The sequence below is a fragment of the Hyla sarda genome, chromosome 9 (assembly GCF_029499605.1).
Source record: "Hyla sarda isolate aHylSar1 chromosome 9, aHylSar1.hap1, whole genome shotgun sequence".
NCBI classification, from domain to species: domain Eukaryota; kingdom Metazoa; phylum Chordata; class Amphibia; order Anura; family Hylidae; genus Hyla; species Hyla sarda.
The window spans coordinates 149,626,051-149,652,576 of NC_079197.1; the positions used below are offsets into that span (position 1 = coordinate 149,626,051).

A 26,526-nucleotide genomic window follows, 5' to 3' on the forward strand; every position below is an offset into this window, starting at 1 on the left:
AGAAGGGCAGAAGTGAGCCCGGCAAGGCTTCACATGACATTGTGCCTGCCGGGCCACTCCCCCTTCCTTCCTCGCACACAGCAAAAGGACTGAGCAGCCACAGTGAGGGGGAAAAAGGTATTTATTATCATTTTTAAATAGAAATAAGGACAGGGATACTGTTGGTGAGTGTCAGGGACAGATGGGGGCGGGGGGATTAGGGACAGTGTAACTGATGACAGGTACTCTTTAAGCCACATGATGACTTATGATAAAAAATACCAAAGAAAAGGATTTTTTTTTTTTTTAAAAAGGCACATTGGGAGCAAGAAATGACAGGGCAGTTTTTTGTGGCGTTTTTTTTTTTGGTAAAAAAAAAAACGCAAAGAGAAAACAATAAATAAGTGCAATCCTAGCCTTACTCAGGTGAATCCCGCACAAGGTTGCCAAGTGCATGGCACCAAACAGGGCTGGGACCCTCTTTCCAAGGGTCCCACTGAAGCTACATAGTTTGGATCTATAGTATGTACACTGTTCTATAGTATGTAAGTACCGTGTACGGTAGTTATGTAGCACATGATTTAAAGCTAAGCCTACCTGTATTCCCATTGCATAGGTGGTTAGTGCTTATATCTAAAGGGTTCATAGTAAGTTCCTCTATATCAGTGTTTCCCAACCAGTGTGCCTTCAGCTGTTGCAAGACTACAACTCCCAGCATGCCCGCACAGCCGAAGGCTGTGCGGGCATGCTGGGAGTTGTAGTTTTGCAACAGCTGGAGGCACACTGGTTGAGTTACACTGCTCTATATAGTGATCCAGTAAATCAGGAAGATAGGAAGAACATATTCAGGGTACCTGATTCCAGTTATTAAGATCATATGAATTATCCCTGACAAATAGATCAGAAGTGCACGGCAAGAAGCATGGTAAGAGGTTACGTGTCCCACAGCCGGCAGGTACTACAGGTGTCCACTAGGATTAATTCAGGTCTGTATTATTAGTTGATTAAGGATTCCAAGAGCCGCCCCCATCCGCTTTACAGGTCTTCCTTCTTAGTGTTACAACTCTTGCACACCCGGACAGGATGATACCACCCACGAGAAGGGACCGGTCGCTGGAAATCCGAGCACCCCTGGCAGAAACCCTGGCCGCACGCCCGGCAGTGATGTCTCGACAATTTAGGTGTGAATGTTTTTTTGCACCCATGGCAGTGGGTGATCTCTTGGTCCGATACCCAGTAGCTGGGGCGTGCCGCTTCCTTCACATAATCTGTAAATTATTAGAGAAAACCCAATGAGTTCAATTGAATGATTCCCCCCAAAAATACCACAGTGAGGGTGCATTCACGTCATGTTTTCACTCTCCGGCAGCCAGATACTTTGGGAGAATTTGAAAACTGTATAACATGTGTTCATCCTTTCGGCAGACCCCGAAATCCGAAATTTCGCCCTTTGCACGGTGCAACGGAATCCCATTGAAAACATTTAGACACTGTATCAAAAGAATTTTCAAGCTGAAATTTTCTGATAGATTCTGTTCGCCTAAATACTGAGCTATCTTGTCTGCTTCTAGTCATATGTAAGTGAATATTTAAAGGGGTATTCCAGGAAAAAAAACTTATATATATATATATACACACACACACATACATATATATATATATATATATATATATATATATATATATATATATATATGTGTGTGTGTCATCTGGCTCCAGAAAGTTAAACAGATTTGTAAATTACTTCTATTAAAAAATCTTAATCCTTCCAATAATTATCAGCTGCTGAAGTTGAGTTGTTCTTTTCCGTCTGACAACAGTGCTCTCTGCTGACAACTCTGCTTGTCTTGGGAACTGCACAGAGTAGAATAGGTTTGCTATGGGGATTTGCTTCTACTCTGGACAGTTCCCAAGACAGGTGTCATTAAAGAGCACTTAGACAGAAAAGAACAACTCAACTTCAGCAGCTCATAAGTACTGAAAGGATTAAGATTTTCTAATAGATGTAATTTACTAATCTGTTTAACTTTCTGTAGCCAGTTGATTATATACACATATATATATGGACATATATATATATATATATATATATATATATATTTATATATAAAAAGTTTCTTTCCTGGCTAACCGATTTAAACCAGTTTTTCCCAACCAGTGTGCCTCCAGCTGTTGCATGTAACAGTTGGAGGTACACTGGTTGGGAAACACTGATTTACACCCAAAACCCTGTGTGAAGCTTGACCCCCCCCCCCCCCCCTTTCTGGCCATAATAGTGTGAGTTTGTTGTGTTTCTTTATAAATTTATAAAATGATACTGAACATAAAAAGAAAGAAAAGAACATTACACAGAGGATATTCGATGACAGAAGACACCACGTTCAGCGTGCCCTGAGCCATCTCAGTCACTTTGCGAGGTAAGAGATTACTCCCATCATCTTCCCGTGCTGGACGATCTGTAAAGGACAATCACAAACATAGCAAAACAAAAATATATGTATGAATATATGTCCTGTTATATGTTATGTCATCATGCGGTTTTCACATCCCAGATTTACTTTAATAAAGAGTGACCATGAAAATGAGAACGAGAAGCCCTATTCTCAGTCTTGGCAAGGGCCATAGTGGCAAAACCATGCAGCTGCCATGGGTCCCTGTCTTAGGCTGGGTTCACACTACATTTTCTCCCATACGGGAGCACATATGGCAGGGGGGAGCTAAAACCTCGCGCTCTCGTATGCCTTCGTATGCGCTCCCGTGTGTCATTCATTTCAATGAGCCGGCCGGAGTGAAACGTTCGGTCCGGTCGGCTCATTTTTGCGCCGTATGCGCTTTTACGACCGGACCTCAAACCGTGGTTGACCTCAGTTTTAGGTCCGGGGGAAAAGTGCATACGGCGCAAAAATGAGCCGACCGGACCGAACGTTTCACTACGGCCGGCTCATTGAAATGAATGACACACGGGAGCGCATACGAAGGCATACGGGAGCGCAAGGTTTTAGCTCCCCCCTGCCGTATGCGCTCCCGTATGGGAGAAAACGTAGTGTGAACCCAGCCTTAGATGGTTCCTTTCCTTTGTCTAGGAAAATGTGGCAAGAAACTGTGCAGAATTTCTCTTTCCTTGGGGAACAATCAGACATCATATTAGGAGGCCCGTTTCTATACTTGTCTTGGACTACTCTGGAACCCCCAACCAACAGAAGAATGGTGATCCCCTCATCATATTCTGCATGTTAAAGCAATACTCCCCTGGAAACTTTTTTTTTTAATCAACTGGTGGCAGAAAGTTAAACAGATTTGTAAATTACTTCTATTAAAAAATATTAATCCTTCCAGTACTTATCAGCTTCTATTTGCTCCACAGGAAGTTATTTTCTTTTTGAATTTCCTTTCAGTCTGACCACAGTGCTCTCTGCTGACACCTCTGTCCATTTCAGGAATTGTCCGGAGCAGGAGAGGTTTTTCTATGGGGATTTGCTCCTACTCTGGACAATTCCTAAAATGAACAGCAGAGAGCACTGTGGTCAGACAGAAAGGAAATTCAAAAAGAAAATAACTTTCTGTGGAGCAAATAGAAGCTGATAAGTACTGGAAGAATTAAGATTTTTAAATAGAAGTAACTTACAAATCTGTTTAACTTTCTGGCAACAGTTGATTAAGAAAAAATGATTTCCAGGGGAGTACCCCTTTAAGGCTGCCACATACAGAGATAACAGAAACAGAAAGATCCCTTGACTTCACGTCACCATCATTCTGCCCCTCACCTTTCCCATGCCCTTTACTGTGACACTTTTCACAGACGCGTACAGGCGATGGACCCCAGCCTCTCTCAGGAACAGGCATTTTCTGATTGGAGCAGGTATGACAGAAGCCCTCGCCACACGCTCGGCAATGATGTTTCTGCTCAGCTGTCTGGAAGACTTTCTTGCACCCGTGACACTCCTTAAGGATGTAAAAAAGTAAAATGGAGAAGATATATTTTAATGGAAATATTAAACCATTTTCCTCACCTTTTGTTTTTAGGTGTGCATGGTGCTAAGCACCCTCTCACTTCCTGGTTTCAGTGGGGAGGGCTCTTGCACTGTGATTGACACCTCAGACACACTGGCTAGTTGTGTGCAATCTACTAGCACTTTGCATGACTCACTGGCAACTTGCACACAAGCAGCAGAGCAGAGCCCGTGTGTTTGAAGATAAGGTTCCTGGCAGATAAGGTGACAGGGGAGCCAGTGTATATGTGTAGGATCCCAGTCCTCTCCTGCTATAGGGAGAAGATGGTACATGAGCAGCAGCCCAGCCAATTTGATAAGAGCGGTAAATAAGGGACAGAGAGGAGCAACAGTAACATGAAAAGGAAGCAAGTTTGAAAATGATATAGATATTTACCACAAGTGTACAACTTTACATGCCCCACAATTTAAAAACTGATTATGGAGATGGGAATACACATAGGTATTCATTATACAGTGGTCCCTCAAGTTACAATATTAATTGGTTCCAGGACGACCATTGTATGTTGAAACCATCGTATGTTGAGATCATAACGCTATGGAAACCTGGTAATTGGTTCTGAAGCCCCAAAATGTCCTCCAAAAATTGGAAAAAGTGAGGATTAAAGAAAAATAAGTAGATAACTAATATAGATAAAGCAAATCCTTACATATAAAAGTAAGAAAGATCTGCTGGGAGCTGTAATCACTGTCTACTTCAGTGTTTCCCAACCAGGGTGCCACCAGCTGTTGCAAAACTACAACTCCCAGCATGCCTGGACAGCCGAAGGCTGTCCGGGCATGCTGGGAGTTGTAGTTTTGCAACAGCTGGAGGCACCCTCTTTGGAAAACACTGGTCTATGTAGAGGACAGAAGCTTCTTCAGGGTCCTGTACAGAACACGCAATGTCCTAAAAAAGTAAAATGGTGCCGCCCTCACCTGATGTCCAAAAGGAGCAGCTAACCCTGGTGCAGGTAAAGAGTACAGAACATGTAATACCTCCCTGTACTGTAGGGGGCGCTACCAGACACCAGTCAGTGCATGCACTTTAGGACTACAGGGGTTTTACCAGTGAAATGCCCATTCTGATTGGTCGGTTCTTCCAGCCATTGACACGTTTTGCAGATTCCATAGCATTGTATGTTGAGTCTGGTTTCAAGTTACAATGGTCCAGAAAAGACCATTGTATGTTGAAACTATTGTATGTTGAGGCCATTGTAAGTTGAGGGATCACTGTACTTTGAATATTAGAAAAAGGTAGAATTATAGATCACTGGACCAGATTAAGCACTGGAGGTAAATGGACCATAACCGCTTGCATGGTTTTATCATTTTTCCCTCTATAAAAGTAAAACCTACTGTAATCTCTGCATTGGGTCGCCAGTAGGAAGGAGCCACACGGTCAGTGACCCAGGAAGTGACTGCACGGGTGGGCCCGGCACTGTACTCATTCACTGACTGAAAGACGAGAGTCACCCCGTCCAGTACCCGCTGAGCTGCATTGTGTTGGTCCACGGAGCAAGAGTCACTCTGCAGGGAAATAAATAGATTTACGAGAATGAAACAAGCGGTCATGTTGTATTGGGCGATAGTTACTAGGTACAGATGTGACACGTGTGAGAAGGAACGCAGCACCCATTTTGAGTGCCTTGTCGTAACACAGGTTTACATGATTGGAAATCTTGTTTTGGTTTTGAGCCCTCGTAACAGCTGACTGTACCATAAAAAGGATGGGGAGAATAGTTCTATAATATGTGCGCTGGAAAGAGTTCCGGGCCATTATGCCCAGACTGGTTGATGGGGCGCAATGCAGTACACGGCTGCTCAGACTATCCTCGACCAAACCGCACATATTTCAGCATGAAACTTGTCCTATAAAGGGGTTCTCCACTGCTCAGTGTTTGGAACAAATTGTTCAGAACGCTGGAAGCTCGTGACGTCATAGCCCCGCCCCCTCATGACGTCCCGCCCCCTCAATGCAAGTCTATGGGAGGGGGCGTGACAACGTCACGCCCCCTCCCATAGACTTGCATTGAGGAGGGTGGGGCGTGACGTCATGAGGGGCGGGGCTATGACGTCACCAGCTCCCGGCACAGGCTCCAGCGTTCAGAACAGTTTGTTCCAAACGCTGAGCAGCGGAGAACCCCTTTAATGTTAAATGCCTTAAGCATTAAGAACTTCCCCCAGCCCTCCTCTAGCTCAGTGTGTGACAGCTCTAGCATCCAATCAGAAGACTGCAAGGGCTGTCACTTAAAAGGGAAAGAGGAGGGGCTCAGTGCACAGTGATCTGGGAACTTATGAAGGATCCGTCTACAGGGCACATGCGGGGGACATTACAAGATAAAAAAAAAATTCCGGTCATAGAGAAACTATGAGGGGAATTCATCAAGCTATTTAGAACCTTTTTTTAGTCTAAAATTGTCAGACAAAAAGTCTCAGTCACTTCCCATGTAACTTGTGTGAGACTTTTGCTTTTGACCATATTTGATCCACCATTTGCAGTGCTTTAGACTAGTTTTATGCAGTGGGCACTGATTCATTATGTGCGACTTTTCTCAGAAAGTCGCAAAAAAGTTGCAGCGGTCGTCTAAACGGGTACCATGGGGGTAGGAGCCATTAAATTCATCAAGTGGCATGCGACTTTTGATACATTTCGTGCAGGAAGGTAACATCAAATGTGACTTTTCTGCTCTAAAATAGTACACATACTAGACAACAATTGATGAATTCCCCTCTATATGTCTTAAAGGGGTTATCCAGGAAAAAACTTTTTTTATATATATATCAACTGGCTCCAGAAAGTTAAACAGATTTGTAAATTACTTCTATTAAAAAAATCTTTATCCTTTCAGTACTTATGAGCTTCTGAAGTTTAGGTTGTTCTTTTCTGTCTAAGTAATCTCTGATGACACCTGTCTCGGGAACTGCCCAGTTTAGAAGAGGTTTGCTATGGGAATTTGCTTCTAAACTGGGCGTTTCCCAAGACACGTGTCATCAGAGAGCACTTAGACAGAAAAGAACAACCTTAACTTCAGAAGCTCATCAGTACTGATAGGATTAAGATTTTTTAATAGAAGTAATTTTCAAATCTGTTTAACTTTCTGGAACCAGTTGATATATAAAAAAAAGTTTTTTCCTGGATAACCCCTTTAAGCTCTTTACCTTTCCTCTAAAGGGAACTGATATGAGGGATCAAAATTGCTAACAGATTCCCTTTAAACAGGGACTGAACATGATGTCTATGAAGTTAAACTAGAGAGCTAAAACCAATATTTCACAAGTACCTCAGACCAGACATGTCGAACCTCCTGTCGAACAACTGATCCATCTGGTTCTTTATTTCCATACCAATACTGTCGACTGCGGTAAACAATCCCACACACTCGGCATTCAAGAACATACCTAATAAAAAAGGGTTATGTACTTAAAGGGTGACTCCAGGTAACTAAAACGTATTCCCTATCCAACCATTGGGGCCCCAAGCAATATTCTGTGAGAAGGGCCCAGATACTCAGCTGTCCTCAGAGCAGTTTCTATCCTACCCTATGCTGGGGGTGACAACGCGCTTCATTCCGGAGATCAGGGGGTGGCGGGCCGAACACCCCCCCCAAAATACTGCTTGATGGGCTCCCTGTTAAGGAGCAAACTGGGCTATTGTCCAAAGCTCCCCAGTAACCCCAAGGGCTTTAATCAATCAGTACATTTTTTAGTGGAGTATGGTGGCATTATTTCATATATAATTATTTGGTATATATATATATCATAAATTTGAGTAGCCGTATTAGTCCAGTGATGCAGATGGAAATCATAAAATGTTGCAGAATCCTGTAATACCTTTTTTATTGGACTAACAGAATTTTGTAGAGACAAGATTTCGCAATTCCTCACTTTATCAAGTTGATAAAAGGAGGAACCGCGAAAGCTTGTCTCTACAAAATTCTGTTAGTCCAATAAAAAAGGTATTACAGGATACTGCTACATTTTATGATTTGCATCTATATAAAATTAATTTGCTACTGCTTATTATTCTTGCGCTATATGACAGTACACTTTGGGCTGAAACTCAGAGAAAAACTGTCTGAAATAGGGCATTAGGAGTAAGGAGCGGCTGTAAATGTAGCCAAATACCCCATTTTCTAAAAGATCTGCAATGCGCTCCATGTAGAGGATTTAGCACACAGCAAACACTCGTTACCTGTCAGCAGGAGAGGTGATAAATGTCTAATATGTGGGGGATGAACCACTGGGTGCTATACTTGGTTATCTTTATCTTTAGGTCTATAAAGTTAAATAAAGCGGCAACATATGTCTGACTGCAGCACCATTAAACCAGGGGGACATGGGACCCCAATCTTGTAATCAGTACGGGTCCTAGCGGTTGCACCCCCCCCTGATTAGAAGCACAACACTTGCTAGATGGGTGATGGCAGATTTCTATTAGGGCCAACATTTGAGAGGGTTTGCCTCTAGTATAAACACACTTTTGAAACTCACCCGGACCAAGCATACTTGGCCAAACCCATCCATGGGCTGTCTGTGGATGCCACCGTCTTTGGGATGACCAGCATTTCTCGTCCACTCTCATAACAGCGCTGTGAGAAAGAGACAGAATTAATAGGACATTTATTTAGTTTAATACTCACTTAACTGCCCCAAAGGTCCTTTTATGGGGCAAAGCTTTGGTTCTGAACAATATTTTTTTTCTCTTTTATTGTAATTCTAAATGTATGCAATCTTCCCCCGTAAGGAAACTAAATCTTAAGCACAAACTTTAGGAAATACAGAAAGGGGCTGCAAAGTGACCATGTGATGCGGCCCACAAGTGGACCAGCTAAGCACACATAGGGTGTTCCTAGACCTCTCTCTAAATGGCGCTCATTTACATAAAAACTTGAGCCATCAAACACGACTCTAAAATAAGGCTGCATTCACACCACATTTTTGCAATACAGTTCCCAGGTTGAAAACGGATTTCGGTTGAAATTCCGGTTGAAAAAATGATGTCCGGTTGCATCCGTTTTTTTCTTTAAGTTTTTAACTTTTCACTCCATTATGAATAAAGTTTAACTTGTTTGATTGAAATTCCAAGAAAAAAAACTGTGCAAAGTCAAAAACCGTATGGTGAAAACCAGATGCAACAGTACGATCATACGGTTCTCTACGGTTCCCATTGACTCCCATGTTAAAAAAAAAAACTTATACGGTTTCAATACGGTTTTTCACCCGGACCAAAAAACAGTGTTAGGCTACGGTTTTGGGTACGGAAAAAAAAACTGACAAAACCGTACAAGACGCAAAACGGACACAACCTGATGCCTCGTTTGATCGTTTGGCATATGGTTTACAATGGAGAGTCAATGCATACGGTTTTCAATGGAGAGTCAATGCATACGGTTTTCAATATGGTTCCGTACGGTTTTCATATTTAAAACGTATACGGGAACTGTATTGCCAAAACGTGGTGTGAATGCAGCCTAAGAGTAATGAAGGAAGAAACAAGCAGGAGAGAAGGACAGGTTGTAGTCTGTGAAGAGGAAGACAGACTCCAGGCCTCTCTCCAAGAGGGAATAACTAGGAAGCTTCAGAAAACATGACAGCCCCTCCAGCAGAGCGGGGATACAGAGGGGATCATTCTAGTAAAAGTAGCATGTGATCTTATACAGTCTTAGGGTACGTTCAGACGAGCGGATTTACAGTGTATTTTACGCTGCAGATCCACCGCTGAAGGATCCTTTACATATGCCTGCTAGGAGCGGCAATACGCTGCTACGTGCAGACACAATGAAGCGAAGTGCGAGTCGCTGTGCATGCGCGGTGTACTCACACACATCGCAGCCGCTCCCCCTGCTCAATGAGCCAGGCCGAGAGCTGCCCCCATGTGCGAGTATACTGCGCATGCGCGTCAACTCGCACATCGCAGTGTGTCTGCTCGTAGCGGCATATTGCCGTTCCGAGCAGGCACATGTAAAGGCAGCATACAGGAGGTCCTTCAGCGGCGGATCCGCAGCGAAATCCGCTCGTCTGAACGTACCCTTATAGCAATGCCCTCTATGTTCCTCTTTTTGTGCTGCTTACTCCTTGCACTCACCCTGCATATCAAAACTTTGTTGTTATATTCATGGGCATATTGGCACAGGCCATCTGCTCGGTGGGGGACGCCGTCCTTCAGATGGTTCATCCTGTTCTTGCATCGAGACCTGTTGGTAATAAATAACACATTTACAATAATAAGAGAGGAGGCAGTGACACAGGGAACTCATCCACCCACGAAATGTAACAGTTTCCCGTAATTAGATCCAGCAGGATTCCAGCTTCCATGTTTACTCGCTGGATAAGACATTTTGTTTCAACGTGGAACTAGTTAGTCAGGAGTTGGATGGTCATCAATGGAAAGAATTCAACATGATAAAAACTAGTAAAAAAAATTATAAATAAATATATTATTACAAAGGAAATCAACATTTTCTATCCCATGAACGAAGGTTAGGACTTTGCCTGACAATGTAATGAATCAGCAATCAGCTCCTCTGCCCCCTACTGGACGCTTCATTGCATCTAACCAACGATTGTATCACAAGGTGCCCAATCTGGACTGGCTCATAGAATGTGGTCTCAAGTATGTGGGGGGCTTCACGTCTCATATGTATATACACAGGGGGTTGTCATAGACATCAGGAGGTTGCCCATAGACATCATATCCCCTATACAAGGCATAGGGGATAAGATATCTGATCGCGGGGGTCCCGCTGCTGGGGACCCCCGCGATCTCGGCTGTGGCACCACAGACATCCGGAGTACAAAGCGAACTTCGCTCCGTGCCGGATGACTGGCGATGTGCAGGTTCATGATGTCACAGTCACGCCCCCGCTTGTGACGTCACGGCCATGCCCCCTCAATGCAAGTCTATGGGAGGGGGCGTGACGCCCCCTCCCATAGACTTGCATTGAGTGGGCATGTCCGTGACGTCCAGAGTGGGGCACAGCTGTGACATCACGAGCCTTCGGCGCTGCATTCAATGCTCTAAACAAACGCCCGATGCAGGAGGAAGATCGTGGGGGTCCCCAGCGGAGAGAGACATCTTATCCCCTATCTTTTGGATAGGGGATAAGATAGGGGCGGAGTACCCCTTTAATGAGCATGACTGCCCTGGAACGCCAATAGATCAGTAAGTTATAAATCTGCTGTTATGTTGTACCTTCATTTTTACAAGCATTTTGGAAAATCACTACAAAAACAGCTAAAATGCAGTACAGATGTGTGAAAAATGCATTACAAAATACACATGTGAACACAGCCTAAAGCTCAAATTTTCATTAACCACCTCAATTGTCATAATAGGTCAAATCATTTCGGCCTCATGGCAATATTTCTCTAAAAAACTAACTCTGAGAAGAAAACGCATCATAACTGCACAATGTGAACTGACAACAACCCACTTATGAATCTAATAAGTTGCCGCGGGTGACCGTACTAGCAGCCTGATGAGATGACCAGCTGCAGTGATCAAACACCACACCCAAAGCCAGAGGATTCATGGGAAATTGTAGGCTGAATTACAAAGTCAGGTCATCATTGATCAAGGGGGATCACCAGAATCTGACCCCCAGGAACCCGCCAATCAATGAAGTGATCTGTACATGTGACTGTAGCTTAGACCCATTTAACAACAAATCATTTTAGTACCTGAAACAAAAATGACTATTATTAACAATTGTAAAAGTGGCTTTTTAGCTACAATCCCTTTGTCTATGGCCTGCCTCACATATAGTAAGTTAAGGGGGTACTCCGGTGGAAAACTTTTTTTTTTTAAATCAACTGGTGCCAGAAAGTTAAACAGATGTAAATTGTAAATTAATTCTATTAAAAAATCTTAATCCTTCCAGTACTTATTAGCTGCTGAATACTACAGGCGAAAATTATTTTTGGAGTTCCCCGCCTCCTACCCCGCTCCCCCGCCTGTTAGACCGCTATGCTGGCTGGACAAGAACAGACCTGACTGGTGAGTCTGGCCTCTGTCTTTCTTTGTTTTTGAAAATGATTTTCTTTTTGGAACACAGAGCTCTCTGCTGACATCACGAGCACAGTGCTCTCTGCTGACATTTCTGTCCATTTTAAGAACTGTGCAGAGTAGGAGAAAATACCCATAGCAAACATATGCTGCTCTGGACAGTTCCTAAAATGGACAGAGATGTCAGCAGAGAGCTCTGTGTTCCAAAAAGAAAATAATTTCCTCTGTAGTATTCAGCAGCTAATAAGTACTGGAAGGATTAAGATTTTTTAATAGAAGTAATTTACAAATCTGTTAAAATTTCTGGCACCAGTTGATAAAAAAAAAGAAAAAAAAAAGTTTTCCACCGGAGTACCCCTTTAAGACTGTCTCCTTATAAAAGTAATAGTTAATAGCTGAGGCACAGGATTACCGGCAGCTCAGACAACGCAGAGAACAGGTGAAGTATTCGTCTGGGAAGAAAGAGGTGATATGAACCTGCTCGTCTGGAATATTCCCTGAGAAACGTTCGCTCAGGCTCTGCAAGGAAAATACAGGAGTTACTTAAAGCTTAATCATTGTAGAGTTAAATGTTTAAATGGGCACTGTCAGAATCAAAACCCTTTTTATATGTTGTACATCTTGGCAAAACATTAACCTTTCTAATATACTTCATAAAAATGTTATCTCCTTTATATAGAAATCATGGCTTATAAAAAAAAGACCACTAGGTGTCCCCATACCACCCAGAACATTATCCTGTCTGGCTGCAGCATTATCCTTGTCTCAGCTGAAGCGCAGGACAATGTCAAGGAAGTGAGGGTGGGACTATTACTCCTCTGTGCTCACTCCTGTCCTATCAGACTGCAGCATAAAAGCAGAGAGGAAGGGCAGCCTGCAGTGATTGGATGAAGAGATCCAGCACAGCACAGCAGACTCAGGGAGGAAGTGACTGCATGGTGAGGGCGGGCTCAGTGCTTGCCTCGGACATGCCACTTCCTGGGCGTTGGATGTCAAAATGAATGAGCAGCAGAACAGAGGGATTTTTGAGCCAAATACAGAAGCTAGACACATAAAAAACAGGTGTAAAATGTCTGCATGACCTAGTGAGGAACATATAGAAGCATTAGTTTTTTCTGTGATATGACAGGTATGCTTTAAAAAACTGTGTCTATCTTAGTGTTTTAGGGGGAGATTTATCAAAACCTGTGCAGAGGAAAAGTTGCCCAGTTGCCCATAGCAACCAATCAGCTCGCTGCTTTCATTTTTAACAAGGCCTCTGCAATATGAAAGAAGTGATCTGATTGGTTGCTATGGGCAAATCTCCCCCTTAGTGTTCAGTGATTTATGAAATCTGTGAGAAATATCATCATTGTGTTGTTTCCCGAGGATATGGGGGGAGATTTATCAAAAAGTGTGCAGAGAAAGAGTTGTGCAGTTGCTAATGGCAACCAATCAGATTGCTTCTTTAATTTTTAAAGAGACCTGAGAAAAATGAAAGAAGCGATCTGATTGGTTGCCATGGGCAACTGCACCACTCTTCCTTTACACAGGTTTTGATAAATCTCCCCCCATGGTGCCTCATAGAGCCTTACAGGTCGCGACCAAATATATGTACCAAATAATGACAAATGGAAAAGAAAATGACTGCACGATCAGACTACACAAGGTTTGTATGTAGTCTGTAACCATGGAAACACTCGGCTCAGCATAGGAGCTGTTGACACAATACTGTATGGGGTTTTTAATAAACATGATTTGCAAAGTTGTTTCATTTATTTATTTATTTTTATTTAGATTTGAAGAGAAGATGGCTGCAAAATAAAACATAGATTTTAAAGGGGTTATCCATGAAAAAACAATTTTTTTTTCATATCAACTGGCTCAAGAAAGTTAAACAGATTTGTAAATTACTTCTATGGAAAAATCTTAATCCTTCCAATACTTCTTAGCTGCTAAAGTTGAGTTGTTCTTTTCTGTCTGACCACAGTGCTCTCTGCTGACACCTCTGTCTGTCTCAGGAACTGTCCAGAGCAGGAGAAGTTTGCTATGGGGATTTGCTGCTACTCTGGACAGTTCCTGAGACAGACAGAGGTGTCAGCAGAGAGCACTGTTGTCAGACAGAAAAGAACAACTCAACTTTAGCAGCTGATAAGTACTGGAAGGATTAAGATTTTTTTTTTTTTTATAGAAGTCATTTACAAATCTACAGAAATGCGTGCAGCTCACAAACCACAATCCGAGGATATAATTGGTTATATGCCGAAACCCAACGGCCGGAAGAAAAATAATATACAAAGTGTATAACCAATCCTACAGGATTCTACCCCAAAAGGTACATAATGATGTTTAAATAAAATATAATAGCATAGGATGCTTTAGTTAACAGTTTTATTCAATATATAAAATGGTATATTATACCATATAAATATATTATTTATACCATTTTATATATTGAATAAAACTGTTAACTAAAGCATCCTATGCTATTATATTTTATTTAAACATCATTATGTACCTTTTGGGGTAGAATCCTTGAGGATTGGTTATACACTTTGTATATTATTTACAAATCTGTTTAACTTTCTGGAGCCAGCAGATATGAGAAAAAACATTTTTTTTTTTCATCGAATTAACCCTTTAAAGGGGTACTCCAGTGGAATAAATTTTTTTTTTTTTTTTAAATCAACTGGTGCCAGAAAGTTAAACAGATTTGTAAGTTACTTCTATTAAAAAATCTTTATCCTTCCAGTACTTATTAGCTGCTATATACTGCAGAGATATACTTTTCTTTCTGTCCAGGGTGCTCTCTGCTGACACCTCTGTCCGTATCAGGAACTGTCCAGAACAGGAACAAATCCCCATAGCAAACCTATGCTGCTCTGAACAGTTCCTGATATGGACAGAGGTGTCAGCAGAGAGCACCGTAGACAGAAAAAAAAAATATCCAAAAACAAAGGATTTTTTTCTGTAATATACAGCTGCTAAAAAGTACTGGAAGGATAAAGATTTTTTTTAATAGAAGTAATTTACAAATCTATTTAACTTTCTGGCACCAGTTGATAAAAAAAAAATGTTTTCCACCAGAGTACCCCTTTAAGTCCTAGAGTTGTCGTTTTGCAACAGCTGGAGGCACACCGGCTAGGAAACACTGTCCTAGGGATATGGAATAAGTCTTTATTGGTCAAGGTCTGAGTGTTCAAGAACTAGAGTTTTTCTCCCTAGTCTGTGTCTATGTGGGCGAGTCGATCCTATACACTTACAATATGAGACCTTCTTGGTCACGTGACACAAATTCGGGAGAGAACATGCTAATCGTGTTAGGCTCATTCTAGCTATTGGTCGGGGTCTGAACACTCACACCCCGACCAATCTAAACTTTTGATATGTCTATAGGACATATAAAAAGTGTTTTAGAATGACCCATTTAAAACAATTGTAAAAATGAGATATTACTGTTAAAATTATTATTTTGCGCCAAACTATTAATATTGAGAATATGGTGGTCAGAACGGACTCCAAGGGTGGAAGAATGTGTAAATTTGGTAAATGATATAAATAAATATGAAGTATTATTGGCCAATAGGAATGGGAGAAGGGAGACCAGGGTTAGAAGGTTATGGGAGATATGGGAGGAAGGCCTGTTGTTAAAATCAATATAGAGAATTAATTAAATAAGGGTTTTTTTTTTTCTCTTTTTCTCTCTTTCCTCGGGCTAGGGTGGGGTGGGGGGGGTGTCTGTTCTTTTTTGGTATGTGTAATTTTGTATATTGGATGACTGTGAGCTGATGAGTATGATATCCCTACAATTGATCCTTTTTCTTTGGATGTGTATTACTTAAAGGGGTTATCCAGGAAAAAACTTTTTTTTATATATCAACTGGCTCCAGAAAGTTAAACAGATCTGTAAATTACTTCTATTAAAAAAATCTTAATCCTTCCAATAATTATCAGCTGCTGAAGTGGAGTTGTTCTTTTCTGTCTGGCAACAGTGCTCTCTGCTGACATCTCTGCTTGTCTCGGGAACTGCACAGAGTAGAAGAGGTTTGCTATGGGGATTTGCTTCTAAACTGGGCGGTTCCCGAGACAGGTGTCATCAGAGAGCACTTAGACAGAAAAGATCAACTCAACTTCAGCAGCTCATAAGTACTGAAAGGATTAAGATTTTTTTTAATAGAAGTAATTTACAAATCTGTTTAACTTTATGGAGCCAGTTGATATATAAAACATTTTTTTTTTCCTGGATAACCCCTTTAAAAAAAAAATAAAAATAAATAAAAAAGGGGTTATCCCCGGACGCGTCAAACTTTGCCCATTCTTAACTGAAATTTTTGCATCATAATTCTTTTAATTGTTCTACAATAAGGTGACATTTCATTGAATTCTGGAGCGCTGGTTTATTCTATTTTTCATGCATTGTCTGCTGCTTCTTTGTATCCCCCCCAAAGGCACATTAGTAGTGAGCTTATTGAACTGTTTGTGTGTTTTCCTAGGAGATTAGTGTAGTCTATGCAAACCCCACCCAAAAATGCCCATTTAAAAAAAAAATAAATAAATAAATAAAAAAGAATAAACAAGTGGCGACCACAAAGTGTTCAGATTCTTTCATCGTACCTGTAAGGCCGTAAACATGTGGGCCAGCGGCCTGGATGACCGAGTGGATGTATCCAGCACCTGCTTCTTAACAGTCTCTTTTAACTTGGAGAAATCAGTGGGGGGCACTACTGTCTTGGCTCCCACATAGTGGATTGAGCTAAAGGCCTCTGGAGGGGTCCCGAGTTCGTGGAATCTCTTCAGAAGGTCGGTCTCTGCCTGTCCATGCACCTTACTGCCTGTAGAACAATGAAAGACAATGCACACGCCTATAAGGTTACCATTATAGACTACCGGATCTTCAATAGAGAGTAGTTCACAGGATTCTCACCGTGACCCAGTAGATCGGTCCTTGACGTCTCATGGAAAATAAGAAGAGCCGGACCAAGACTGGACAACGTGACCTCCAGACCACAGCGACTCGATAAGGCTTTTAGTTCCGGGGTAAAGAACTTCAGGTAAGCCTTGGAAGCATTTCCCAGAAACTGGAACATATCATTGTGTAACCTCTCGGCCCGCGTCCTATAGATCACCAGATCGGACACCGCGAGGACCTTCAGAAGGAGACGCAGCCTCTGATTCTGTTTATCAGTCATCCCAAGAAGACCTTCGGTGTCCAGCAGGACCAGAGACAAGGGTGGGTAGTACGCAGCCCACACACCTATGGTGCAAGAATCCTGAGAAGGGGATGTACTGAAGACCTCACGGCCCCCAAAAAACATATGGTTGAGCGTATGGGACTTCCCGTCTCCGGTGTTGCCAAATATGCTGAGGACTTTAACTGGTTCTTGTGGACTACAGCCAAGTTTGGTAAGGAGGTCTGACACATCTTTCACCTAAAAGGCAGAAAATAAAGAAGTTCTGCTGGTGGGTCCAATTCTTCGATGGTAGTCTACGTCATGGGTTCTTATATAACTTAAAAGGGGTATTCCATGAAAAAATTTTTTGTCTCCAGAAAGTTGGACAGATTTGTAAATTACTTCTATTAAAAAAATCTTAATCCTACCAGTACTTATCAGCTGCTGAAGTTGGGTTGTTCTTTTCTGTCTGACAACAGTGCTCTATGCCGACACCTCTGTCTGTCTCAGGAACTGTCGAGAGCAGGAAAGGTTTGCTATGGGGATTTGCTACTCTGGACAGTTCCTGAGACAGACAGAGGTGATAGCAGAGAGCACTGTGGTCAGACAGAAAAGAACAACTCAACTTCAGTAGCTGATAAGTACTGGTAGGATTAAGATTTTTTTAATAAAAGTCATTTACAAATCTGTTTAAAGGGGTTATCCAGGGAAAAAAAACTTTGTTATATATATCAACTGGCTCCAGAAAGTTAAACAGATTTGTAAATTACTTCTATTAAAAAAAATCTTAATCCGTTCAGTACTTATGAGCTGCTGAAGTTGAGTTGTTCTTTTCTGTCTAAGTGCTCTCTGATGACACCTGTCACCTGACACCTGTCTCGGGAACTGTCCAGAGTAGAAGCAAATCCCGATAGCAAACCTCTTCTACTGTGCAGTTCCCGAGACAAGCAGAGATGTCAGCAGAGAGCACTGTTGCCAGACAGAAAAGAACAACTCAACTTCAGCAGCTGATAATTATTGGAAGGATTAAGATTTTTTAACAGAAGTCATTTACAAATCTGTTTAACTTTCTGGAGCCAGTTGATATGAAGAAAAATGTTTTTTCATGGAATACCCCTTTAAAACTCCTGGTGTGCAATGCAACGGAGCCCCAGCAACCATGTGCTGTTTATAAATGACTCTATATCGTATCCTCTCATGGCTTCTATGGGCCCCATATCCTGGATCCTTATGATACAGATATGTAAGATGCTCATGTGCTTGAACCCTAAAATGTAGATATTAGTAAGGATGTGCTTGATGGTTAGTGAACAACTATATGGACAACTGCAAGATCCATTAGATTTCCATCCCATTCTATAGAGCATTACTATACAAAGGTTAGTCCAATACTGGGCCCTTGCATACTACAGAAATTCTGGTCAGAATATTCTACTTGCAGCAGCCTCTGGCGCAATTGGCGCTTAAAGGAGTACTCCGCTGCTCAGCATTTGGAACAAACGGTGCCGAACGCCTTTTGGATTTCTTTTCTGTCACGACCACAGTGCTCTCTGCTGACACCTCTGTCCATGTCAGGAACTGTCCAGAGCAGGAGAAAACCCCCACAGCAAACCTCTCCTGCTCTGGACAGTTCCTGAAATGGACAGATGTGTCAGCAGAGAGCACTGTGGTCAGACAGAAAGGAAATTGAAAAAGAAGATAACTTCCTGTGGGGCATACAGCAGCTGATAAGTACTGGAAGGATTAAGATTTTTTTTTATAGAAGTCATTTACAAATCTGTTTAACTTTCTGGCACCAGTTTAAAAAATAAAATAAAAAAGGAAAAAGTTTTCCACCTGAGTACCCCTTTAATGTAAACTAAATGAATGAACACAACATCAAATCTACAGCTTTAAAAGGGGTACTCCGCTGCTCAGCGTTTGGAACAAACTGTTCTCAACGCTGGAGCCGGCGCCGGGAGCTTGTGTCGTCACAGCCCCGCCCCTCATGATGTCATGCCCCCACCCCCCTCAATGCAAGTCTATGGGAGGGGGTGTGACAGCTGTCACACCCCCTCCCATAGACTTGCATTGAGGGGCGGGCCGTGACATCATGGGGGGCAGGGCTGTGATGTCACAAGCTCTTGGCTTGTTCCAAACGCTGAGCAGCGGAGTACCCATTTAAATATGACCCCAATTTTTGCAGGATTCTGATATAAGTATCAGGGGCAAATTATGATCCCATAAAGGCTATGAGCACTGGACTATGGCTCTGCAGCTGTAACAATAAGGGCCCAATAGAGAGAACATGGACTTGTGATACAGATTATATAAATATACAGTGACCCCCCGACCTACGATGGCCCCCGACGTACGATCATTTCACCATACGATCACTCTCAGAGGCCATCACATGTTGAAGGCAGCATCAACATACGATGCTTTTGTATGTCGGGGCCATCGCATAAGCGGCTATCCGGCAGCGCAGACTTCTTCACCTACCACCGGATAGCCGTTTACGGTGCCCCGTGTGGTCCGCTGACGATCACTTACCTGTCCTCGGGGCTCCGGCGCATCCTCTTTGGGGTCCCCTGCATCGTCGGCGCTCTCCATCATCGTCATCACGTCGCTGCATACGCCGTCCCATCATCCAATAGGAGCAGCGTGCATAGCGACATGATGGCGGCAACGGAGAGCGAGGATGCCCGGGAAGCAGAGACATTCCGGAGCGGCGGGGACAGGTGAGTATAACCTCCAATACTTTACATTGCACGGATCCCTCAACATACGATGGTTTCAACAAACGATGGTTCATTTGGAGCGGATTACCATCGTATGTTGAGGGATCACTGCATTTAAAAAAAAATCTGTTCCAATGGGTCGCAGATGCATCAGTACATTATATTAAACGTGTCAGTCAGTGACCCCATAAATGCCAGTGAGTAGCGTTTCTTTTGTTCCGATCCGACCAGGCAGGCGTCTCATGCTCAGCTGAACCTACAGCCCAGTTTTGTGTTTCAGATTCTCGCTGACAATGTGATTCCGATGAGCAGATCCCCCAGTGTCATTGTTCATCAGTGCATTTCCTCACTGGGACCCCACTAATCCCAGATGGCTTTCCCCAGGCTCAGTCCAAATGATTTGCAAGAATAAAAATAACCAAAATTCTAATTGTGAGCTATAAAAAACCAGAGAACATCATCTGTCCTATTTTCTTTATGACACACTTATAGGTTTCCAGAGCGCAGTTTGCTTCTTTTTAAAGGGGTTATCCAGGAAAAAACTTTTTTTTATATATCAACTGGCTCCAGAAAGTTAAACAGATTTGTAAATTACTTCTATAAAAAAAAATCTTAATCCTTTCAGTACTTATGAGCTTCTGAAGTTAAGGTTGTTCTTTTCTGTCTAAATCCTCTCTGATGACACGTGTCTCGGGAAATGCCCAGTTTGGAAGAGGTTTGCTATGGGGATTTGCTTCTAAACTGGGCGGTTCCTGAGACACGTGGCACTTAGACAGAAAAGAACAACCTTAACTTCAGAAGCTCATAAGTACTGAAAGGATTAAGATTTTTTTTTTTTATAGAAGTAATTTACAAATCTGTTTAACTTTCTGGAGCCAGTTGATATATAAAAAAAAATGTTTTTTCCTGGAATACCCCTTTAATCTAAGAAACTCATCTTCTATTAAAGGGGTACTCCGGTGCTTAGACATCTTATCCCCTATCCAAAGGATAGGGGATAAGATGCCTGATCGAGGGAGTCCCGCCGCTGGGGACCCCCGGGATCATGCACGCGGCACCCCGTTTGTAATCAGTCCCCGGAGCGTGTTCGCTCCAGGACTGATTACCGGCGACTACAGGGCGCGCGGCGTGTGACGTCACGCCTCCGCCCCCGTGTGATGTCACGCTCCGCCCCTCAATGCAAGCCTTCGGGAGGGGGCGTGACAGCTATCACACCCCCTTGCATTGAGGGGCGGAGCGTGACACCACACGGGGGCGGGGGTGTGACGTCACACGCCGCGCGCCCTGTAGTCGCCGGTAATCAGTCCTGGAGCGAACACGCTCCGGGGACTGATTACAAACTGGGTGTCGCGTGCAAGATCACGGGGGTCCCCAACGGCGGGACTCCCGCGATCAGGCATCTTATCCCCTATCCTTTGGATAGGGGATAAGATGTCTAAGCACCGGAGTACCTTTTTAAGGGATGGACCAGATACCCCCATTCCCCATACATTATATCAGTATTGCCTAGTGTGCCTCCAGCTGTTGCAAAACTACAACTCCCACCATGCCCGGACAGCTAAAGGCTGTCCGGGCATGGTGGGAGTTGTAGTTTTGCAACAGCTGGAGGCACACTGGTTGGGAAAGACTGGCTTAGACTGCCTTGACAGGTTTGGTCGCATTCATTTAGTGTGTATGGCCAAGGGTGCGTTCACACTGCGGAACCTCCGCTCACTGAATTTAGCGGGCGGAGATTCCGCCTGGCGGACGCTGCCGTGGATGCCGGGGCACTGAGCCGTCACCATTGACAGCTATGCAGTGCTTGCGGAATCCGCGCAAAGAATGAACATGTTCTTTCTTTGCGTGGAACAATTCCACCGCTGAAATTCCGCAGTGTGAACGGGTCACGAGTAGACCCATTCACACTAATGTTAAGTTCACACCGCGGAATTCTGTAGTGTGAACGTACCCTAACCGGTCATCAGGTTGTACCCTATATAACTTGTGGCAGTGATGTTAGTGGTGTCCAGGCTGTCAATCATGCCTAGTAGGCGGGGTTACAGTCCGACCAGCAGTGACTTACAAGTCAATACCAAACACTGTGGGACCATCCATTATCGCTGAAGGCCTGGAGGACATGGTAAAAATGCAGATTTTGCCTTATATAACATGTTGCCACCAGTTATATAAGGTAAAACCTTATGACAGGTTCCATTTAAAATGTACCTGTCCTAAAAAAAATTAAAAAAAAATTTTACATGTCAAAAGTTTTGATTGGTTGGGGGACCCCCACCGATCAGGAGAACAAGCGGGGTAGCGAGCTTTACTCATGCTGTCTTTTACACTTATAACAGGGCAGCAAGACAAAGATTGTTGATAGCTACCACACACTTAACCCCTTAAGGACCCTTAAAGGGTAGCTCCCACCATCCTATTTTTTTTTTTTTGCTAGCCCGTCCCCCCCCCTGCTACGGCACTAGCCCATTCCCTCCTCCCCCCCCCCCCCCCCGCCCCGCATACCCCGTTCCCTCATTACACTTGCAGTTACTGCAGAGTCTGGCAGCGGGCGTGCAGGGACAGCGGCGGCAACAAGGCGGCGGCGATGTGCGGGAGGAGTGGCCTCCCAGCCAGTGGCCGGGGAGCCAATGCGCTCGCTCCCGCCTGTCTGATTGACAGGCAGGGAGCGAGTGCAGCCTAACTGAAAAAGGACTGATTGCCACTCCAAAATCAGTCCTTTTTCAGTGCTCGGTTTTTAAATGTAAATGAAACCTTTTTAATGAAAAAAATTATAATAAAAGTATATTAGAGATATGTTGTAGTACATAAGTACTACAACATATCAAAAAATAAAGTTGGTGACGGTGCCCATTTAAGTTTTTTGCATTTTCATTTTTTCTTCAACACCTTCTAAAAATCATAACCCTTTCAATTTTGCACATAATATTCCATATTATGGCTTATTTTTTGTGCCACCAATTCTACTTTGCAGTGACATTAGTCATTTTACCCAAAAATCCACGGCGAAATGGAAAAAAAATTCATTGTGCAACAAAATTGAAGAAAAAATTTCATTTTGTAACTTTTTGGGGCTTCCGTTTCTACGCAGTGCATTTTTCGGTAAAAATTACACCTCATCTTTATTCTGTAGGTCCATACGGTTAAAATGATACCCTACTTATATAGGTTTGATTTTGTCGCACTTCTGGAAAAAATCATAACTACATGCAGGAAAATTTATATGTTAAAAATGTTCATCTTCTCACCCCTATAACTTTGTTATTTTTCGGCGTACGGGCCGGTATGGGGGCTCATTTTTTGTGCCGTCTTCTGAAGTTTTTAGCGGTACCATTTTTGTATTGATCGGACTTTTTGATGGCTTTTTATTCATTTGTTCATGATATAAAAAGTGCACGGTAGCTGGTTGTGGCTGGTACTGTGAGGGCACTAAGGAAGGTACTGTGAGCACTGTGACTGGTACTGAAGCCAATGAGGAAGGTACTTTGGGCACTGTGACTGGTACTGAGGAAGGTACTTTGAGCCGTGATTGGTAGTAGGAGTACTGTGGCTTGTACTGGGAGCACCGTGCCTGCTACTGGGAACACAGTGACTGGTACTGGGATCATTATCATGGGGCAGTATGGTTGGTATTGGGGGCACTGTGACTGATCAGGGGGCAGTATGGCTGGTACTGGGGGCACTGTGACTGATCAGAGGGCAGTATGGCTGGTACTGGGGGCACTGTGACTGATCAGAGGGCAGTACAGCTGGTACTGGGGGCACTGTGACTGATCATTGGGCAGTATGGCTGGTACTGGGGGCACTGTGACTGATCATTGGGCAGTACGGCTGGTACTGGGGGCACTGTGACTGATCAGGGGGCAGTACGGCTGGTACTGGGGGCACTGTGACTGATCAGGGGGCAGTACAGCTGGTACTGGGGCACTGTGACTGATCAGGGGGCAGTACGGCTGGTACTGGGGGCACTGTGACTGATCAGGGGGCAGTATGGCTGGTACTGGGGGCACTGTGACTGATCAGGGGCAGTATGGCTGGTACTGGGGGCACTGTGACTGATCAGGGGGTAGTACGGCTGGTACTGGGGGCACTGTGACTGATCAGGGGCAGTATGGCTGGTACTGGGGGCACTGAGACTGATCAGGGGGCAGTATGGCTGGTACTGGGGGCACTGTGACTGATCAGAGGGCAGTATGGCTGGTACTGGGGGCACTGTGACTAATCAGAGGGCAGTACGGCTGGTACTGGGGCACTGTGACTGATCAGGGGGCAGTACAGCTGGTACTGGGGGCACTGTGACTGATCAGGGGGCAGTATGGCTGGTACTGGGGGCACTGTGACTGATCAGGGGGCAGTACGGCTGGTACTGGGGGCACTGTGACTGATCATTGGGCAGTACGGCTGGTACTGGGGGCACTGTGACTGATCAGGGGGCAGTACGGCTGGTACTGGGGGCACTGTGACTGATCAGGGGGCAGTACAGCTGGTACTGGGGCACTGTGACTGATCAGGGGGCAGTACGGCTGGTACTGGGGGCACTGTGACTGATCAGGGGCAGTATGGCAGGTACTGGGGGCACTGTGACTGATCAGGGGGCAGTATGGCTGGTACTGGGGGCACTGTGACTGATCAGGGGGTAGTACGGCTGGTACTGGGGGCACTGTGACTGATCAGGGGCAGTATGGCTGGTACTGGGGGCACTGAGACTGATCAGGGGGCAGTATGGCTGGTACTGGGGGCACTGTGACTGATCAGAGGGCAGTATGGCTGGTACTGGGGGCACTGTGACTAATCAGAGGGCAGTATGGCTGGTACTGGGGCACTGTGACTGATCAGGGGGCAGTATGGCTGGTACTGGGGGCACTGTGACTGATCAGGGGGCAGTATGGCTGGTACTGGGGGCACTGTGACTGATCAGGGGGCAGTACGGCTGGTACTGGGGGCACTGTGACTGATCAGGGGGCAGTACAGCTGGTACTGGGGCACTGTGACTGATCAGGGGGCAGTACGGCTGGTACTGGGGGCACTGTGACTGATCAGGGGGCAGTATGGCTGGTACTGGGGGCACTGTGACTGATCAGGGGGCAGTATGGCTGGTACTGGGGGCACTGTGACTGATCAGGGGGCAGTATGGCTGGTACTGGGGGCACTGTGACTGATCAGGGGGCAGTACAGCTGGTACTGGGGGCACTGTGACTGATCAGGGGGCAGTACAGCTGGTACTGGGGGCACTGTGACTGATCAGGGGGCAGTATGGCTGGTACTGGGGGCACTGTGACTGATCAGGGGGCAGTACAGCTGGTACTGGGGGCACTGTGACTGATCAGGGGGCAGTATGGCTGGTACTGGGGGCACTGTGACTGATCAGGGGGCAGTACAGCTGGTACTGGGGGCACTGTGACTGATCAGGGGGCAGTACAGCTGGTACTGGGGGCACTGTGACTGATCAGGGGGCAGTACAGCTGGTACTGGGGGCACTGTGACTGATCAGGGGGCAGTACAGCTGGTACTGGGGGCACTGTGACTGATCAGGGGGCAGTACAGCTGGTACTGGGGGCACTGTGACTGATCAGGGGGCAGTACAGCTGGTACTGGGGGCACTGTGACTGATCAGGGGCAGTACAGCTGGTACTGGGGGCACTGTGACTGATCAGGGGCAGTATGGCTGGTACTGGGGGCACTGTGACTGATCAGGGGGCAGTACAGCTGGTACTGGGGGCACTGTGACTGATCAGGGGGCAGTACAGCTGGTAGTGTCTTTGTATCTGCCCCATGTGAACAGAAGTGCTGTGCCCTGTGGCCTCTCCTGGCAGACATGGTAATGCACTCTTCTCTTACCTGTAAGTTCTCGTCGTCGTCCACCAGTAAGAAGCTGCCCTCCCCCTCCTCCTCACTCTTCATCATCAGGGGATGCTCCAGGAGTACGGCAGACATGGTCCAGGCCGGGTCCAGGAGAGGAGACCACCTCTAGCCCGTACAACCAGCAGACATTGCCCTCTGTACTTTCACTTTCAGTGTTTACAAAACAGGGCTGCCTACAGTGCCATCTAGAGGCCAGCCAGTGTTACTACAAGGACGGCTGCTCACCTGGAGCAGCTTCAGTCATGTGCTCTGAGGTTATAATAATAATAATAATAATAATTACAACAGTGGTCCCTCAAGTTACAATATTGGTTCCAGGCCGACCTTTGATTACTTTAGTCTGCGTAAATTAGTTCAGCTTTCCAAGGCCTCTGGTTGCCTGGAAATGTCCGGAATGACGGTCTTAAAGGAGAACTACGGGATTTAACATTTTATCCCCTATCCTAAGGATAGGGGATAAGTTTCAGATCGCGGGGGTCCGACCGCTGGGGCCCCCCGCGATCTCCCGTACGGGGCCGCGGCTCTCTGCATGGAGAGCGCGGGTCGACCACCGCGCGAGGCGACGGCTGACACGCCCCCTCCATTTACTGCTATGGGAGAGCCGAAGCGCTGCCTTCTGCAATTTCCGGCTCTCCCATAGCAGTGTATGGAGGGGACGTGTCGGCCGCTGCTTCGTGCGGTGGTCAACACGCCCTCTCTAACCAGAGAGTCGGGGCCCCGTACGGGAGATCGCGGGGGGGCCCCAGCGGTCGGACCCCCCGCGATCTGAAACTTATACATTTTTCAATCCCGTAGTTCTCCTTTAAGTTTCCCAGGTCTGTATC

General features: G+C 44.8%; 1 protein-coding gene across 1 annotated transcript; it reads right to left on the minus strand.

Moving 5' to 3' along the window:
* Positions 1 to 750: 750 nt before the first annotated feature.
* LOC130290255 (zinc finger FYVE domain-containing protein 1-like) lies at positions 751 to 25,834 on the minus strand. Its single transcript, XM_056537621.1, has 11 exons — positions 25,679 to 25,834; positions 16,880 to 17,384; positions 16,570 to 16,787; positions 12,389 to 12,495; positions 10,057 to 10,165; positions 8,463 to 8,560; positions 7,253 to 7,370; positions 5,328 to 5,498; positions 3,744 to 3,921; positions 2,328 to 2,435; positions 751 to 1,247 (listed from the first exon to the last, which is right to left on the minus strand). The coding sequence occupies exons 1-11, from the start codon at positions 25,772 to 25,774 to the stop codon at positions 1,015 to 1,017; spliced, it is 1,941 nt and encodes a 646-aa protein (XP_056393596.1). The 5' UTR covers positions 25,775 to 25,834; the 3' UTR covers positions 751 to 1,014.
* Between the last annotated feature and the right edge of the window lie 692 nt (positions 25,835 to 26,526).